The sequence below is a fragment of the Pseudophryne corroboree genome, chromosome 5, assembly GCF_028390025.1.
Source record: "Pseudophryne corroboree isolate aPseCor3 chromosome 5, aPseCor3.hap2, whole genome shotgun sequence".
NCBI lineage: Eukaryota > Metazoa > Chordata > Amphibia > Anura > Myobatrachidae > Pseudophryne > Pseudophryne corroboree.
Window position 1 is genome coordinate 170,160,516 of NC_086448.1, and position 20,014 is coordinate 170,180,529.

At 46.5% G+C, this 20,014-nt stretch overlaps 1 protein-coding gene across 3 annotated transcripts in view; it reads left to right on the forward strand.

Annotated features, from left to right (window-relative positions):
* DPP6 (dipeptidyl peptidase like 6) overlaps positions 1–20,014 on the forward strand; it is a 1,916,598-nt gene that overhangs the window by 1,813,744 nt on the left and 82,840 nt on the right. For all 3 annotated transcript variants that reach the window (XM_063921873.1, XM_063921871.1, XM_063921872.1), the window contains exon 16: positions 17,914–18,032. In XM_063921873.1, the coding sequence (XP_063777943.1) occupies positions 17,914–18,032 (119 nt within the window). The remainder of the gene's footprint in view (positions 1–17,913; positions 18,033–20,014) is intronic.

Sequence of the window (20,014 nt, forward strand, 5' to 3'; positions counted from 1 at the left end):
TCAGACCTGTTCGCATGCAGGCCGTTTTTTGCACTGCTGCGACCAGGTAATCACCACCTACAGGTGAGGGGGTTAGGGCTGTTCAGGGCTTCAATCGCTTGTGCAGAGAGCTGCACAAACAAAAAGTTTGTGCAGTCTCTTCACAGCTCAGGACTTACTCACCCGCTGCGATGATCCGGCTTGGAGCTGACGTCAGGAACCCTCCTCTTCAATGGCTGGGCATGCCTGCGTTTTTACAGACACTCCTCGAAAACGGTGAGTTGCCACCCAGGTCCACCTTCTGCCTGTCAATCTTCTTGTGTTCACCGCTGTGAACGGCTTATTCTTAGGCCTGTTGCTCCGTGGTGACGGCCTTTGTGGGCAACCAAAGCGCCTGCGCATTGCTGCCCGCGCGCATGCGCAGTTCAGACCCGTTCACACGGTTGTGAGAAATTTCAGCGTGCGAACAGGTCTGAATGACCCCCATGGTTTTGCCCATTAGCTAACAAATTTGCTGCTGCGATCAGATCTGAATTAGGTCCTTAGTTCAATTCAAGCACACTACCATGGATTGGTAAGTCATCCTACACGTTCATATGTAATACTGCTGCATCATTGGGCTGATTTAGATGTGGTTGGAGGTGCGACACATGGGCGGAAATTCAGACTTGATCGCAGTGCCGTAACTAGACATTTTGGCACTGTGTGCAAGAAATGGCATCGGCGCCCCCCCCCCCTTATGTAAAACGGGCAGTGTGCGCCGCAGGCGCACGTGAAAAATATAGAGGCGTGGCTTCATGGAGAAGGGGTGTGGCCACAAAATAATACCAATTCATATTACGGTGCATAGTAGTCTCCATTATTCAAATTACGCCGCACAGTAGCGCCACTACACCAGGTAGAGACCCTTTTACACATTACGGCAGACAGCATCCCCTTTTTACACATTACGGCAGACAGCGTTCTCTTTTTTACACATTACGGCAGACAGCGTCCCCCTTTTTATACATTACGGCAAACAGCTTCCCCTTTTTACACATTACAGCAGCCAGTCCCCGGATTCACCTGTGCTTAAGCATGGAAATCCTGAAAACCTATCAGAGCCCTGTCAGAGCCCTCTTAGTATACACACTTGTAGCTCTGCTGTAACCTCACATACAGTATACATGCATGGTGCCCCTATCTCCGCACAGAGACACTGACTTGCCTGGTCTTGCATCTCTGGGAGAGGCCTTCAAGCCCGCCATCCCCTCCAGCTGGACCATGTCAGCCGGCACAGCGGCGCTGCGATGAGGGCAGACAGGGTGGCACCGGAAGCCGTGTGGAGGAGACACATTGACACAGTGGTGTAACTTCATCCCAATTGCCCAGAGGCAAGATGAATCTTGGTGCTCCCCCTACCCCAATTATATAAAGTGCAAGATAGTGTAGTAATGTCTTTATAATAGCTTAATACATCTCTAGTGCTACTACATACATATATACACAGCACTGGATGTGTGTCTAATCTATTTTAAAGATACTACTACACTGTGTGACCAGGAATATAGATTGACACGCTCCGCCACATTGGGGGAGGGAGAGGGGAAGGGGTTAGGCTCTTGAGGACGTTAGGCTACTGGAGGGGAAGGTTAAAGATAGGCTTCGGGGGAGGGGAGGGTAATTGACAGGCTGCAGGGCAGGAGGGTTAGGGTTAATCACTAGGGGGAGGGTTAGGCTGCGGGACAGGATGATTAGACACTAGGAGGAGGGTTAGACTGCAGGACAGGAGGGTTAGGCACTAGCGGTATAGGCTGTGGGACGGGAGGGTTAGACACTAGGAGGAGGGTTAGACTGCAGGACAGGAGGGTTAGGCACTAGGGGTATAGGCTGCGGGACGGAAGGGTTAGGTACTAGGGGGAGGGATAGGGTTAGGCTGTGGGACGGGAAAGTTAAGGTTAGGCACTAGGGGTAGGGTTAGGCTGCGGAATGGTAGGGTTAAGCATTAGGGGAAGGGTTAGACTATGAAGGGAAGGAATAAGTAACCCTAACCCTCCCCTCCCACAGCCTAACACTATACGCTAGGGTGAGGTATAGTGTTAGGCTGTGGGAGGGGAGGGTTAGGCTTTAGGGGGAAGGTTAGGCACTAGGGGGCAGGCTAGGCTGCAGGATGGGAAGGTTAGGGTTAGGCACTAGGGGCAGGGTATGGCTGCCAGATGGAAGGGTTAGGCACTAAGGGGACGGTTAGGGTTAGACACTAGGGGGGAGGGTATGGCTGCTGGATGGGAGTGTTAGGGTTAAACAATAGGGGGTTAGGCTGCGGGATGGGAGGAAATGGGCACTAAGGGGAGTGTTTGGCTGCAGGATGGGAGGGTTAGGTCTTTATATATTACTATAAGGGCTAACACTTGTATCACTCTATGTGAGAAGTGGCACAATGTAACAGACCTGTCCGCAGTCTTCAAGTCCAGCTCTGCAGGCTTCAATCTATTTCAGGCACAGCAGGTGGTGAGCTCACTTTTCCGCCTCTTGCTGATTGCCTTTGATCTGACTCCTTCTTGGGGCTGGGCACCAGATGCAGTGAAGGATTACTGGCCCATTCCTGCTCTTAATTAGAACCCCAGTGCTTGATAAAAGCGTCACTTTTAGCGATGTACGCGCTGCAGCTCTGCCTCTCCCGACACCCTCCGGCAGCTTCCTCCCACTCCACTGCGCTCCGTCAGACTCTGCCTCACCTCAGGCACCGTCACAAGTGCTGCCGCTGCCTTACAGCTACTCTCCCGCCGCTGGTCTCGTCACCGTTCCATATCGTTCAGGGGCAGTTTTAATTAACTCCCCTGTCTGCACGCCTCCATTCTGCCTCTGAGGTCACAACTGACCAGCCAGCGCGGGTGAAAGTCCTGGGCTGGCTCACCACGCGCTGGCGGATGGGCAGTGGGAGCGCAGGGGGAATATGCGCTCTAACTAGGTGTGCGCTGTGGGCAATGCCCCTTGTGCACACACCTAGTTACGGTGCTGCTTGATCGTAGATGTGCTAAATTTAGCACATCTACGATTACTTTCACAGACATGCGGGGGGATGCCCAGAACAGGGCTAATCCACCCCATATGTCTGGCTCTGCCCCCACCCCCGCACAGGTACAAAAGCATCGCACAGCGGCGATGCTTATGTACCTGAAGAGTAGCTCCCTACCAGCGCAGCTCCTGCACGCTGTTGGGGAGCTACCCGTCACCTAAGTTGCCCGGACCGCGCCCCCAAAACGGTGGCCCAAAGTGGCCGGTCCACCCCCTCCCGCTCAGTGAACGCCTCTGCCTGTCAATCAGGCAGAGGCGATCGCTGGGCTGAGATGCCGATCGCATCTCTGACATGTGCCGACACCTGCGCATGCATAGTTCAGACCTGATCGTCCGCTGTGTGAAAATGCACAGCAGCGATCAGGTCTGAATTAGCCCCATAGTGCAAAGTTCCAATGTTCCGTACTTTGCGAATTTGCCGAACCTGTACTGTGCATGTGAACGCACCACGGCTGGAGACTGTCAGTGATTGACAGTCTGCTGCCATTAAGGGTAGAAAGAGGATGGCTGTGGCTGCTGTTTTCCAAAATGGAGGTGTGTCGCCTCTGTTTTGGGGGAGTACCAAGGCCAGGCTCTCCATCTGAAGACAGAGATTCCCAGGCATCTTTGTAGGCGCTGTGACAGCCGCCTTGCCAGAGCCGGATTAAGGGGGGGGTCCCGGGGATACGTACCCCTGGGCCCCCCTTTCCAAAAGGGCCCCCTGCCACACCACAGATCGGATCTCTCTTCCGATCCAATCTGTGGTGCTGTAGAGATGTGCCTTGTGTTCCAGGGCACATCAGAGCGGCAGGGTGCAGGGGATCTGCGTCCCCTGCAGAGTACAGCGGTGATCTGTCAGTAAGCGACGGGTGTCCGGTGCAGGGACCAGGTGTTTCCCTGCACCAGACTGTAAGTGGCGACGGACAGCGGCGCTTCAAACTTGGCGCCGTTTTGGCAGCCAATCTGAAGCGCTGGCGGCGGGAGTTCAAACCCGGCGCCGTCCGCGCGCCAATCACGGCTCACGGGGCGCCGGCCAATCAGAAGATGGCGCGGCGAGCCAATCGGTGCTCGCCGCGTCATAGGCCCCGCCCCCGGCATCTGAAGTCAGACGCCGGGCGGGAGCCGAAGTAGACGACCGTGCGGAAGAGCGCAGAAGACACCGGGCGGGAGCCGAAGAGGGAGGCCGCGCTGAAGAGCAGTGAAGAGCCGGACGGAGGGAGAAGAGCTCCGGTGGCCGCTGAAGAGGCCGGAAGACGCCGTGCTCCTGATGGAAGATGACACGGACCAGGTGAGGCTGATCTCACCCCCCCATCCTTTCCTCCCTAGACCTTCAGGGATCGGGCACTAGGCCCGTAGGTACAGTCAGGCCCTCCCGGCCTGTGGGTATGTAGTCGGGCCCTCTCGGCCCGTGGCCATTTATAGTCGGCCCTCCCGGCCCAAGGGCGCATGGTGGGCATTAGGCCCCGTTAATAGGTGTGCCCCCCACCCCTCTCTTCAATAGGGGCCCCACTGTCTAAAGTACCCCGGGCCCCCCATGGTCTTAATCCGGCTCTGCGCCTTGCCCGACCCCATGGGTCATGCAGCCGGCCAATGGTGTTGCAGGTGATCCAATGCTGTGTTCTAGGACACAGCATGGATCAGTAATGAAAGCAGGAGGCATGACACCTCATGCTGCACTAACATATCAGTACCATGCTGCTGCTTCCATGTCCATGACCTTATATATATTAACTTTCCATGACAGGGGTAGAATGGCTTTCTCAGTTGTACGGAGGCAACATGTACACGTTCATTTCAATTAAAAAATAGCTATTATTGAACAGCTTTATAGCCGAGGCTGAAATTTACAAGAAGCTAATTATATGCATCGTATTATGTGTTATGGTGACATTGTCAAATAAATATATAAAACTTTTGGTAATGTGTCATAAATGAAGCTGTGTGAGAAACCTGGTTACATAGCCAAGCATTTCCCCTGCATGTAGAGAGACCTTTACAGGAGGTCATTCACAAGTGCTTATTGCCGAAGTTAATTGCTTGCACTCACAGAGCTGACAAGATGACAATCGATTTGCAGTAGTTTGTGGTCTGCATACAAAAAATAAAATCAGTGCTAGACTGTAAAACACATGCAATAGCTTACTCAGTGTTACACAGCCGGCACTTCATTCCGTTCCTTTTTTGGTGAAGCTTTTGTTTAAATTGTAATGTTCCGTGCAATGACAAAGGAAGAGTTGTCAGGTTATAACCTGTGTGGAGGACACATTCCTCCCTCATTTCCTCTTTCTGGGGCTGATTTGAGTTTGGAGCCAAGCCACAAAAAGAAGTGCCTACAGCCCTACACCTTTTCAATACCATATTGCGCCTCATGTGGAGAGGGTTTAAAATGTGAGAGAGATTTAGATTTGGGAGGGGCGTTTCCTTTGCTACATTGCAGACTACAAATGGGTTCGGTATGAAATGCAGCGTGTCGGGTTGCCTGGTGGTCACATGACCGACAGCAGCATCCCGACAATGAAGATCCCGACATCGGAGGGGGTAAGTATTTTTCCATATGGAGCAGCAATTCCTGGTATTATCTCCCCATCCTGCCCACTTCATTAGGAAGTGCGTGGGATGCAGATGAGTCGCCCACTCTTTCAGGGGTATGGGGGACTTCCTAAAAAATCAGGAGTCTCCTGCAACTTCCGGGAGTGTAGGAAAGTATGAATTAAGCTACGGTGTACTAACAAATTCCTGCAGTTTCGAATATATTAACTTTTGTCACCATTTAAGAATATTTGATAGCACAATTGGGGGTAACCTGATTATTCAATCTTAGATCTTTCTTTCATGTAATGAAAAGTCTCTCTGTCAGTAATGCCAGACCTTGGTATAGATACTGTATATATGTCTATATATATATATATATATATATATATATATACCACCTCCGAAATGACCCGGCACTCCAGCGGTCCCCTCCGCAAACTGATAGCTGCTCACGGTGCCCTCCTTGTAGAGGCAATCCTCTAGGTTATAAACAATGCAATGAGGCGGCACTCAGGAGACTTCTTAATGGTGCTGTTTAATGCTGTATCTACGTTTCGGGGACCCAGCCCCTTCGTCGGGATAAGTGTATACAATAACAATTAGTGCTTAAATACCTGTATAGATTCGGTCCCACCCGCCACCTCCAATCGCGTCGCCCGGTTTCCGGTCCCGTCCTCTCGGTCCCGCCGGAAGTGACGTCACGCCGGCCCGTCCAGCGTACGCGTTGTGGCTATGGAAGAGAAACCATGGAGACACATAAACATTATGTCTTCCTCCACTTAACAATGGCCCTCATTCCGAGTTGTTCGCTCGCAAGCTGCTTTTAGCAGCTTTGCACACGCTAAGCCGCTGCCTACTGGGAGTGAATCTTAGCATAGTAAAATTGCGAACGAAAGATTAGCAGAATTGCGAATAGACACTTCTTAGCAGTTTCTGAGTAGCTCCACACTTACTCGGCAACTGCGATCAGTTCAGTCAGTTTCGTTCCTGGTTTGACGTCACAAACACTCCCAGCTTTCGCCCAGACACTCCCCCGTTTCTTCAGACACTCCCGCGTTTTTCCCAGAAACGGCAGCGTTTTTTCGCACACACCCATAAAACGGCCAGTTTCCGCCCAGAAACACCCACTTCCTGTCAATCACATTACAATCACCAGAACAAAGAAAAAACCTTGTAATGCCGTGAGTAAAATTCCTAACTGCATAGCAAATTTACTTGGCGCAGTCGCAGTGCGAACATTGCGCATGCGCAATTAGCGGACAATCGCTGCGATGCGAAGAAAATTACCGAGCGAACAACTCGGAATGACCACCAATATACTTGTACAGTGTTACTAAAACATACATCTAAAGCAGCATATATAGTGCAACAATAACAATAATAAGACGATCTGATATATTCAAGAGCATAAATTTGTAACACGCATAATTATCAGATCGAAACAAGTGAAATGTACTAACTAATATTAAAAATAATGATAAAATAAGAATTGACCTATGCAAACAAAGATTCATCTAGCGAACAATTCGTCTTCCAGTGTTAGGGTGTCCCTTTGTATTAAATGTAGTTACCTATTACTACTTAAGTTTTATAATACTTATACTGTACCCCAGAGATATACAAACAACACAACCACCTAATGGCATACCTTACTGTTCATAAAAAACACCTTAGGTTGAGGGCTTCATTCAGCCCTTTTGGAGCAAGTGTATTTAATACATGGATACAACGTGACTCTAATTGTAGCAATTTTTTGGATCTGGCCCCACCCCTTAGGGATTTGGGGACTTGGTCAATGATTTTGTATCGGAGTGTGGCCATATTATGTTGCATTTTATCAAAATGTCGGGCGCACTGGTTGATCACTGTCGCCTGTTTTTATGGCTTCACCGATGGCATACCCGTGTTGCGCCATTCTGATCTTAAAGGCGCAATCCATCTTGCCTACGTATGATAAGCCACAAGGGCATGTGAGCAAGTAAACCACAAATTTTGATTCACATGACAGAAAATGTCTAATAATATATGATTTCCCCATGTGAGGATGCAAGAATTTTGTGCCCGGTGTCATGTAGCTGCAAGTAGTACACCCACTGCATCGGTAGCACCCTGTTTTTTTACTGAGAAAATGTTCTTTTGGAGTATTTAACTGAGAAATGTCTGTTTTTACTACAATATCTCGAATACTACGGTTTCTAGAGTAACTAGGCAATAATTTAGATTGATAAGCTTCACCTAACCCTTTATCAGTAGCCACTATGGGCCAGATTTGCTTGGTCCTTTTAGTCAAATGATGGCTGCTGGAATAATATTGGGTGACCCAAGGGAACCTACCCTGGAGCTGTTTGGGAGGTTTAGGTTCTAGTAGTTGTTCTCTAGAAAAATGTAAGGCTCTCCTTCTTGCTGCCTTTAATAACTTAATAGGGTAGCCGCTCTCTAAAAATCTTAATGTCATGTTATATAGTGCTTGATCTTTTTCCTGTGGTTTAGTAGTAATACGGCAAACTCTCAAATACTGAGAGAACGGTAAGCTGCGAATCGTAGATTTAGGGTGGAAGCTATCGTATTTCAACAAATTGTTTCTGTCCGTAGGTTTCACAAACAGCGATGTGTTAATCATCCCATCCTCAATGATAATACAGACATCTAAAAAGTTGATAGTTTTAGCATCAATTGATAGAGTAAGTTTAATGGGACTATCTGATGCATTGTGCATATACACTAACATTTCTAAATCAGTCTGATTCCTTTTCCAAAAGATAAGGACGTCATCTATATACCGACAATACAGACTCATCCTATCTGAAATAGCAATGTTTTGTAAGAATAAATCACGCTCAACCTCCCACATGTACGTATTGGCAAAGGATGGCGCCACCGCCGATCCCATTGCGCATCCCGTGCGCTGTAGATAGAAAGTTTTATCGTCCAAGAAATAATTGTGGGTTAGGGAAAATTCTAACAATGCTATGAAAAAATTACTATCAGGGCCTGTATAGAGTGGATTATTGGTGATCAATCTTCTGACAGCCTGTAGCCCCGCCCCATGTGGTATACAAGTGTATAAGCTAGTGACATCTATGGAAGCGAGGCTAGTCTGTCCAGAAAGCTCACCCATACCTTCGAATTTCCTGAGTAACATAGAAGTGTCTTTTAGATGTGTACTGGTATTCTGAATACAAGGTTGCAGAAAAGCATCACAGTAAACAGACAACGGTTCACATAATGATCCCCTGGCTGAAATAATCGGTCGTCCCGGAGGATCCAGAGGGTCCTTATGCACCTTAGGTATTATGTAAAACACTGGCACAATAGGAAATTCCCTAGACAGAGCATTACAAACAGGCTGTGTAACTACGCCACGATCTACTGCGTCCTTAAGCATGTTATCCAATTCTCGCTTAAACCGCCAAGTAGGATCTTGGCTCAATGGCCCATAGGTAGCAGAATCTGATAATAACCGTACACATTCATGTTTATATTTATCAATATCAAGTACCACCAAAGCTCCTCCCTTGTCCGCATTCCTAATAATAATTTCCTGTCTCTTACCAAGACCTCTTAGGGCTAAAGATTCTTCGCGGGACATGTTGGAGCATAATTTATCACATGGTTCTTCATAAATATTATCCACCATTCTGCTAAATGTTCTAATAGACGGATTTTGTGACATGGGATCAAATGTAGATTTCATAGGTTTCTTTACCTGTGCTGGTATTATTGACTCTGCAACCGGATTAGAGTCCGTGTTCTTCTTGTTGAAATATTCCTTTAATTTAAGGGAACGTGTCAATCTGTAGGATTCAACCTTCCACTGCAGGGAGTCTACTGAGCTGGTGGGAATGAAGGACAAGCCTTTGCTCAGTACCTGGATCTCCGTAGGTGACAACTCCTTAGACGAGAGATTAATAATCAGTTGCGACCCCTCCTCAATGGTTTTGGTCCTGTTTTGGGACCTGGCTTTCCTCCACGTCTGGCCCCCTCTACTCGTGGGCGCACCTCGCGGCCTGCCAGTATGGCCCTGGTGCGTATGCCTAAAGGGGCATCCTGTGACTGCTGGCCACTCCTCGACGGGGGTTTCTTCAACATCACTGGCTGAAGTGCTAGAATATTGTTGTCTCGGTTGACGACGCCTGTAATGTTGTTGGCTCTGTGTGTTCTGTCTGGGATTACTGTTGTTAAGACATAGATAGACCCTATGCTGCACATAGTCCTGCTGCACGCGTGCCAGTTTTTGCTTTTTGAATTTAATCAGATCTGTCGTATATTTTTCCAGATCGTTATTGATTTTAGTGAGCCATTCTGGTGGAGAGGATTCAGTGATATTATGCTCCAATTCAAAAGCTGCTATTTTTTGTTTGGCAACATTCATCTCACGTGCAGATTCCTCGATCACCAACAGTAATAAATCCATAGAACATTTATTTAGAACCGAGATCTACTTTTTACAGAACGTGACGTCATATCTCCCTATCGTGGGCATGTTGTGCACCCGAAAACCCAGAGGGATCTGCTTAGCTCTAAAGTAGTCCGACAGGTTCATGCCCTGATATTTAAAATCAATCTCCCTTTTACGGAGCTTAAGTAACTCCCTATAAATGTCATCACTGGTGCTTCTGACTTCTGAATCAAATGCTGGGGTTTTAAATAGAATGTTTTCAGCTTCAGCCTCATTGAAGCTCAGTGTGTCTGAGTTATCACACTGTAGGAAATGTGTGGCACCCTCCACTGCTGGATCACTTATGTCAGCCATGATGAAATGATAAAGTGCAATGTGCTGTGATAAAAGTGACTGGTGCACGTGCCAATGTGTTCCGCAAATCCTGTGCGGTATGCGGGTGATAGGATCCCAAGGTATAAACAGGGGTTGGTGCGGTGCCTTGGTCTAAACCACTTTAACTCCTGTGAGTAACAGGTGGTACATACAACCTCCAAAATGACCCGGCACTCCAGCGGTCCCCTCCGCAAACGGATAGCTGCTCATTGTGCCCTCCTCGTAGAGGCAATCCTCTAGGATATAAACAATGCAATGAGGCAAAGTTTGAATTAAGCTACGGTGTGCTAACAAGTTCCTGCAGTTTCGAATATATTAACTTTTGTCACCATTTAAGAATATGTGATAGCACGATTGGGGGTAACCTGATTATTCAATCTTAGATCTTTCTTTCATGTAATGAAAAGTCTCTCTGTCAGTAATGCCAGACCTTAGTATAGATATATATGTCTATATATATATTAGAGATGAGCGCCTGAAATTTTTCGGGTTTTGTGTTTTGGTTTTGGGTTCGGTTCCGCGGCCGTGTTTTGGGTTCGACCGCGTTTTGGCAAAACCTCACCGAATTTTTTTTGTCGGATTCGAGTGTGTTTTGGATTCGGGTGTTTTTTTCAAAAAACCCTAAAAAACAGCTTAAATCATAGAATTTGGGGGTCATTTTGATCCCATATTATTATTAACCTCAAAAACCATAATTTCCACTCATTTTCAGTCTATTCTGAATACCTCACACCTCACAATATTATTTTTAGTCCTAAAATTTGCACCGAGGTCGCTGGATGACTAAGCTAAGCGACACTAGTGGCCGACACAAACACCTGGCCCATCTAGGAGTGGCACTGCAGTGTCACGCAGGATGTCCCTTCCAAAAAACCCTCCCCAAACAGCACATGACGCAAAGAAAAAAAGAGGCGCAATGAGGTAGCTGACTGTGTGAGTAAGATAAGCGACCCTAGTGGCCGACACAAACACCGGGCCCATTTAGGAGTGGCACTGCAGTGTCACGCAGGATGTCCCTTCCAAAAAACCCTCCCCAATCAGCACATGACGCAAAGAAAAAAAGAGGCGCAATGAGGTAGCTGTGTGAGTAAGATTAGCGACCCTAGTGGCCGACACAAACACCGGGCCCATTTAGGAGTGGCACTGCAGTGTCACGCAGGATGTCCCTTCCAAAAAACCCTCCCCAATCAGCACATGACGCAAAGAAAAAAAGAGGCGCAATGAGGTAGCTGACTGTGTGAGTAAGATAAGCGACCCTAGTGGCCGACACAAACACCGGGCCCATTTAGGAGTGGCACTGCAGTGTCACGCAGGATGTCCCTTCCAAAAAACCCTCCCCAAACAGCACATGACGCAAAGAAAAATAAAAGAAAAAAGAGGTGCAAGATGGAATTGTCCTTGGGCCCTCCCACCCACCCTTATCATTTCAGTGACAGGGTCTGCCACACGACTGTGACTGATATGACGGGTTGGTTTGGACCCCCCCAAAAAAAGAAGCAATTAATCTCTCCTTGCACAAACTGGCTCTACAGAGGCAAGATGTCCACCTCATCATCACCCTCCGATATATCACCGTGTACATCCCCCTCCTCACAGATTATCAATTCGTCCCCACTGGAATCCACCATCTCAGCTCCCTGTGTACTTTGTGGAGGCAATTGCTGCTGGTCAATGTCTCTGCGGAGGAAGTGATTATAATTCATTTTAATGAACATCATCTTCTCCACATTTTCTGGATGTAACCTCGTACGCCGATTGCTGACAAGGTGAGCGGCGGCACTAAACACTCTTTCGGAGTACACACTTGTGGGAGGGCAACTTAGGTAGAATAAAGCCAGTTTGTGCAATGGCCTCCAAATTGCCTCTTTTTCCTGCCAGTATAAGTATGGACTGTGTGACGTGCCTACTTGGATGCGGTCACTCATATAATCCTCCACCATTCTTTCAATGGTGAGAGAATCATATGCAGTGACAGTAGACGACATGTCCGTAATCGTTGTCAGGTCCTTCAGTCCGGACCAGATGTCAGCATCAGCAGTCGCTCCAGACTGCCCTGCATCACCGCCAGCGGGTGGGCTCGGAATTCTGAGCCTTTTCCTCGCACCCCCAGTTGCGGGAGAATGTGAAGGAGGAGATGTTGACAGGTCGCGTTCCGCTTGACTTGACAATTTTCTCACCAGCAGGTCTTTCAACCCCAGCAGACTTGTGTCTGCCGGAAAGAGAGATCCAAGGTAGGCTTTAAATCTAGGATCGAGCACGGTGGCCAAAATGTAGTGCTCTGATTTCAACAGATTGACCACCCGTGAATCCTTGTTAAGCGAATTAAGTGCTCCATCCACAAGTCCCACATGCCTAGCGGAATCGCTCCGTGTTAGCTCCTCCTTCAATGTCTCCAGCTTCTTCTGCAAAAGCCTGATGAGGGGAATGACCTGACTCAGGCTGGCAGTGTCTGAACTGACTTCACGTGTGGCAAGTTCAAAGGGCATCAGAACCTTGCACAACGTTGAAATCATTCTCCACTGCGCTTGAGACAGGTGCATTCCACCTCCTATATCGTGCTCAATTGTATAGGCTTAAAAGGCCTTTTGCTGCTCCTCCAACCTCTGAAGCATATAGAGGGTTGAATTCCACCTCGTTACCACTTCTTGCTTCAGATGATGGCAGGGCAGGTTCAGTAGTTTTTGGTGGTGCTCCAGTCTTCTGTACGTGGTGCCTGTACGCCGAAAGTGTCCCGCAATTCTTCTGGCCACCGACAGCATCTCTTGCACGCCCCTGTCGTTTTTTAAATAATTCTGCACCACCAAATTCAAGGTATGTGCAAAACATGGGACGTGCTGGAATTTGCCCATATTTAATGCACACACAATATTGCTGGCGTTGTCCGATGCCACAAATCCACAGGAGAGTCCAATTGGGGTAAGCCATTCCGCGATGATCTTCCTCAGTTGCCGTAAGAGGTTTTCAGCTGTGTGCGTATTCTGGAAACCGGTGATACAAAGCGTAGCCTGCCTAGGAAAGAGTTGGCGTTTGCGAGATGCTGCTACTGGTGCCGCCGCTGCTGTTCTTGCGGCGGGAGTCCATACATCTACCCAGTGGGCTGTCACAGTCATATAGTCCTGACCCTGCCCTGCTCCACTAGTCCACATGTCCGTGGTTAAGTGGACATTGGGTACAGCTGCATTTTTTAGGACACTGGTGACTCTTTTTCTGAGGTCTGTGTAAATTTTCGGTATCGCCTGCCTAGAGAAATGGAACCTAGATGGTATTTGGTACCGGGGACACAGTACCTCCAACAAGTCTCTAGTTGGCTCTGCAGTGATGATGGATACCGGACCACGGTTCTCACCACCCAGGATGCCAAGGCCTCAGTTATCCGCTTTGCAGTAGGATGACTGCTGTGATATTTCATCTTCCTCGCAAAGGACTGTTGGACAGTCAATTGCTTGGTGGAAGTAGTAAAAGTGGTCTTACGACTTCCCCTCTGGGATGACCATCGACTCCCAGCAGCAACAACAGCAGCGCCAGCAGCAGTAGGCGTTACACGCAAGGATGCATCGGAGGAATCCCAGGCAGGAGAGGAATCGTCAGAATTGCCAGTGACATGGCCTGCAGGACTATTGGCATTCCTGGGGAAGGAGGAAATTGACACTGAGGGAGTTGGTGGGGTGGTTTGCGTGAGCTTGGTTACAAGAGGAAGGGATTTACTGGTCAGTGGACTGCTTCCGCTGTCACCCAAAGTTTTTGAACTTGTCACTGACTTATTATGAATGCGCTGCAGGTGACGTATAAGGGAGGATGTTCCGAGGTGGTTAACGTCCTTACCCCTACTTATTACAGCTTGACAAAGGGAACACACGGCTTGACACCTGTTGTCCGCATTTCTGTTGAAATACCTCCACACCGAAGAGCTGATTTTTTTGGTATTTTCACCTGGCATGTCAACGGCCATATTCCTCCCACGGACAACAGGTGTCTCCCCGGGTGCCTGACTTAAACAAACCACCTCACCATCAGAATCCTCCTGGTCAATTTCCTCCCCAGCGCCAGCAACACCCATATCCTCCTCATCCTGGTGTACTTCAACACTGACATCTTCAATCTGACTATCAGGAACTGGACTGCGGGTGCTCCTTCCAGCACTTGCAGGGGGCGTGCAAATGGTGGAAGGCGCATGCTCTTCACGTCCAGTGTTGGGAAGGTCAGGCATCGCAACCGACACAATTGGACTCTCCTTGTGGATTTGGGATTTCGAAGAATGCACAGTTCTTTGCTGTGCTGCTTTTGCCAGCTTGAGTCTTTTCATTTTTCTAGCGAGAGGCTGAGTGCTTCCATCCTCATGTGAAGCTGAACCACTAGCCATGAACATAGGCCAGGGCCTCAGCCGTTCCTTGCCACTCCGTGTCGTAAATGGCATATTGGCAAGTTTACGCTTCTCCTCCGACAATTTTATTTTAGGTTTTGGAGTCCTTTTTTTTCTGATATTTGGTGTTTTGGATTTGACATGCTCTGTACTATGACATTGGGCATCGGCCTTGGCAGACGACGTTGCTGGCATTTCATCGTCTCGGCCATGACTAGTGGCAGCAGCTTCAGCACGAGGTGGAAGTGGATCTTGATCTTTCCCTAATTTTGGAACCTCAACATTTTTGTTCTCCATATTTTAATAGGCACAACTAAAAGGCACCTCAGGTAAACAATGGAGATGGATGGATACTAGTATACAATTATGGACGGACTGCCGAGTGCCGACACAGAGGTAGCCACAGCCGTGAACTACCGTACTGTACTGTGTCTGCTGCTAATATAGACTGGTTGATAAAGAGATGTCGTAGTATGTATGTATAAAGAAGAAAGAAAAAAAAACCACGGGTAGGTGGTATACAATTATGGACGGACTGCCGAGTGCCGACACAGAGGTAGCCACAGCCGTGAACTACCGTACTGTACTGTGTCTGCTGCTAATATAGACTGGTTGATAAAGAGATGTCGTAGTATGTATGTATAAAGAAGAAAGAAAAAAAAACCACGGTTAGGTGGTATACAATTATGGACGGACTGCCGAGTGCCGACACAGAGGTAGCCACAGCCGTGAACTACCGTACTGTACTGTGTCTGCTGCTAATATAGACTGGTTGATAAAGAGATGTCGTAGTATGTATGTATAAAGAAGAAAGAAAAAAAAACCACGGGTAGGTGGTATACAATTATGGACGGACTGCCGAGTGCCGACACAGAGGTAGCCACAGCCGTGAACTACCGTACTGTACTGTGTCTGCTGCTAATATAGACTGGTTGATAAATGGATGTAGTAGTATGTATGTATAAAGAAGAAAGAAAAAAAAACCACGGGTAGGTGGTATACAATTATGGATGGACTGCCGAGTGCCGACACAGAGGTAGCTACAGCCGTGAACTACCGTACTGTGTCTGCTGCGACTGGATGATAAATAATGATATAAAAAATATATATATATCACTACTGCAGCCGGACAGGTATATATATTATATAATGACGGACCTGCTGGACACTGTCTGTCAGCAGAATGAGTTTTATTTTTATAGAATAAAAAAAAAAACACCACACAAGTGAAGTCACACGACGAGTGTTTAACTTTTTCAGGCAATCACAATATAGTATACTACTAACTATACTGGTGGTCAGTGTGGTCAGGTCACTGGTCAGTCACACTGGCAGTGGCACTCCTGCAGCAAAAGTGTGCACTGTTTAATTTTAATATAATATGTACTCCTGGCTCCTGCTATAACCTATAACTGGCACTGCAGTGCTCCCCAGTCTCCCCCACAATTATAAGCTGTGTGAGCTGAGCACAGTCAGATATATAATATATACATAGATGATGCAGCACACTGGGCTGAGCAGTGCACACAGATATGGTATGTGACTGTCTTGTACTCCTGGCTCCTGCTATTTCCTATAACTGGCACTGCAGTGCTCCCCAGTCTCCCCCACAATTATAAGCTGTGTGAGCTGAGCACAGTCAGATATATAATATATACATAGATGATGCAGCACACTGGGCTGAGCAGTGCACACAGATATGGTATGTGACTGAGTCACTGTGTGTATCGTTTTTTTCAGGCAGAGAACGGATATATTAAATAAAACTGCACTGTCTGGTGGTCACTGTGGTCAGTCACTAAACTCTGCACTCTCTTCTACAGTACTCCTAAGCTCCAGTAAATCAGGTCAATCTCTCTCTCTCTCCTAATCTAAATGGAGAGGACGCCAGCCACGTCCTCTCCCTATCAATCTCAATGCACGTGTGAAAATGGCGGCGACGCGCGGCTCCTTATATAGAATCCGAGTCTCGCGAGAATCCGACAGCGTCATGATGACGTTCGGGCGCGCTCGGGTTAACCGAGCAAGGCGGGAGGATCCGAGTCTGCTCGGACCCGTGAAAAAAACCATGAAGTTCGGGCGGGTTCGGATTCAGAGAAACCGAACCCGCTCATCTCTAATATATATATATATATATATATATACCAAGTATATATGTAAGTCCATGTCCAACTGATCCAATGAAGGTACAGCAAAAACGCAGATAGTCAGCACACCAGGAATGTGATATCATCAAGTGAAAAAAAGCAATGCCTTGGCATACAGTATGTGCAAAACAGCAAAGTTTTGCAGTCAAAAGTGACAGCAACCTTCCTTCTGGTAGTCATGGAGGAAGGTGGCTGTTACAACCCAACAAATTTGTTGACTGATGGATGGGGGACTTTTCTAATACCCCAATAAATATAAGGAATGGGTGACTATATAATACCCTGATTATTGACTGCAAATCTTTGCTATTTTTGCACATACAGTATGCCCAGGCATTGTTTTTTATGACATTACATTTTTTTATATAGAATTGTTACACTGGCTACCCGTGTTTTTGCTGTACCTTCATTGGCTCAGGTGGACATGGACTATGTTATACTAATATCTTAACCAGCACCATCAATTGTGAATAAAAAAAATGTGTGCGGTGCATGCAAGCTTTCTTAAGGTGGGTACACACTGATAGATAGATAGATAGATAGATAGATAGATAGATAGATAGATAGATAGATAGATAGATAGATCTGCAGATCAATTGATGTGCATACACACTGCCCGATCCGTCAGGGACTGACGTCATGAACTGGGCTGGCGTGTACACACGCCCCCCCAGTTCAGCTGTCAATCACCGCCGGCCACCGCAGCATGTGTACGGGCGGGCGGCCGGTCGCCCGTGCACACACAGTGATGCGCCAATATATCGGTAGATATATTGGCCGTCGGCTGTGCTGCAGGGCCGACGCGATATGTCTGTGAACGACGGAGTTCACAGACATATCGCCCGTACACACTGGCCGACGGACCTGCGATATATCGGCCTTTCAATAGAATGGCTGATATATCGGCAAGTGTGTACCCACCTTTATATATATAATACTATACTAAGATATTATTCTGTGTACGGATGTAAGATTGGGGGCAGCATCTGCAGCATGTTAAATCTATCTATAATAGCTGTGAGATGGACAGTGCATGGAGGATAATATAAGCTAAAACTGATGCACTTTGCTAACTATTGTCTTTGCAGCACGAACACCAATGGAAGCTTCAACAGACAGTGCATCTCCTGCTTACTGATTGAAAACTGTACTTATGTCAGTGCCTCGTTCAGTCACACTCTGGAGTACTTCTTACTGAAATGTGAAGGTATGATAGCCAGAACTATACATTAAGTTGTCCTCTGAAATGATTTATGGTGCAGTACGTGATCAGGAGATACTCCATAAAACAGGTAATAGGAGTAAAATCTCATGGAGCCCATGTTAATGTACATTTTAGGTAAAGATGGGATCTCCTTTTTTTAAGTTTGAAATTGGATGAAAATATATTCAAAATATAATATTAATTAAACTATCATATTTTTTTTTTTTTGGGGGGGGGGGGGGAGTGTTAGAGGCTACCTATTTCCCCACTCCTCACATCCTGTTGGCTGTGCTTCCTCTATTACTTGTCCCTCTGCCATAGCCCCACTGCACACTTTCCCTCCATCTTGCTTAATGGACTGAAATCAGAAAAGTAAGGGAATGTAAGGGGAAGTGGTAAAGTGGGGACTCCGCAAACATACATTATTTACCTGGCACTTTAATTGTTGACAATATAAATGTTATACCATAAACAGTGCAACAGCTGACACAATTATCCTGCCTTATTGTATAAAATATGATATAGCCCCATAATTATCGTATACTCTAGAATGAATAAAATAAGTACCTTTGTCTCAATAGGATATCTGGTAGCAATAAGCATGACATTCTTAACTGCAGTGCAGGTTATATATTATAACTTGTGACAGTGTTGCTATTACTGTCTACCTGTAGGTCAAGCCACTGATTAACAGATCCATGTAGGCATTAACATTAATAAATAGGGCTCTACTTACAAAGCTGCCATTTCTCAGTGTGTTTCAGATGAAGATTTAAAGCAGCAATCAAATTACTGTAGGTGTAAAGCCTGTGGTGCTTTACACTTAATGTGATAGCCGCTTTAAATCTTCAACTGAAATCCGTCGAGAAGCAGCGGCTTATAAAAGCATGCGATTTTGAAATACAGCCTCTATAGCAGAGGTTCTCCAAAGCAATCCTCGAAGCACCCCAACGGTCCAGGTTTTAAGTTTACCTATGCTTGGCCACAGGTGACTTAATTAGCACCTCAGTCAATTTGATTTAACCATCTGTCCTGAGCCATGGATATACCTAATACCTGGACCGTTGGGGTGCCTTGAGAACTGCATTTGAGAACTTCTGCCCTATAGTCAAAAAGAATGTGCCATGATATATAATATTTATATTTTCTCCACAGGTGTTTTACTGCATTTATTGTCATTTATCAAATCATACAAGAAATATCTTTTCCAAAACATAATTGTTCCGTAATAAAATAGACCATAGACCTTGTACAAGCAATTATTTTCTATTCAATAATTGTCTGGTAAGCCCTGGTATTCTATGCAAATAAGACAGGAAATATTACTAGCTGACATTCTACTAATTTAAATAGAAAGTCGGCCACTGACACCAGGGAATTTTTTTTAGCTTTTCAAAAAAATCAGGTCCAGCAACAAAGCCTGAAATAGTTATACGGTAGCTACTAATCTTTTTTGCATACAGATAGTGACAATGTCTGTCTTTTATAGATATATACTGTACAGGAACCATGCTGCACTTTATTAATAAATAAACTACCGGTACTCAATCTGTATAAAGATGTTTAAAAATCTATTTGGCTTGTCAAAATCAGAACTGCAGAATTATGGATGTAGGGACTAGCTAAGGTCCCAGAGTCTGTTCCTTGTGATCTGTTACACAAACGGGTACATTTACTAAAAATGACGCATCTTTGGATGTCAAGGATGCGGTATTTAAAGGGTCATATTAAAAGCAAAATAGGTTTTGGGATTAATATTATTGGTTGTTTAAATAAAGTGTCCAAAATTGCAGAAGATGCAGCGGCTTTGAAAAGCGCCGCTTAGTAAATCTACCCCATATAGTTATTTTGTTATGGTCAACCAACCAAAAATGAGCAAGGTCTGTTGAACAGAGAGCTTGCGGTGCTATTGTGAAGCCATAGTAAACTGTTCCGATAGACACAAAATCACACTGTTAAAACAATTTGGTAAATGATCATTTCCT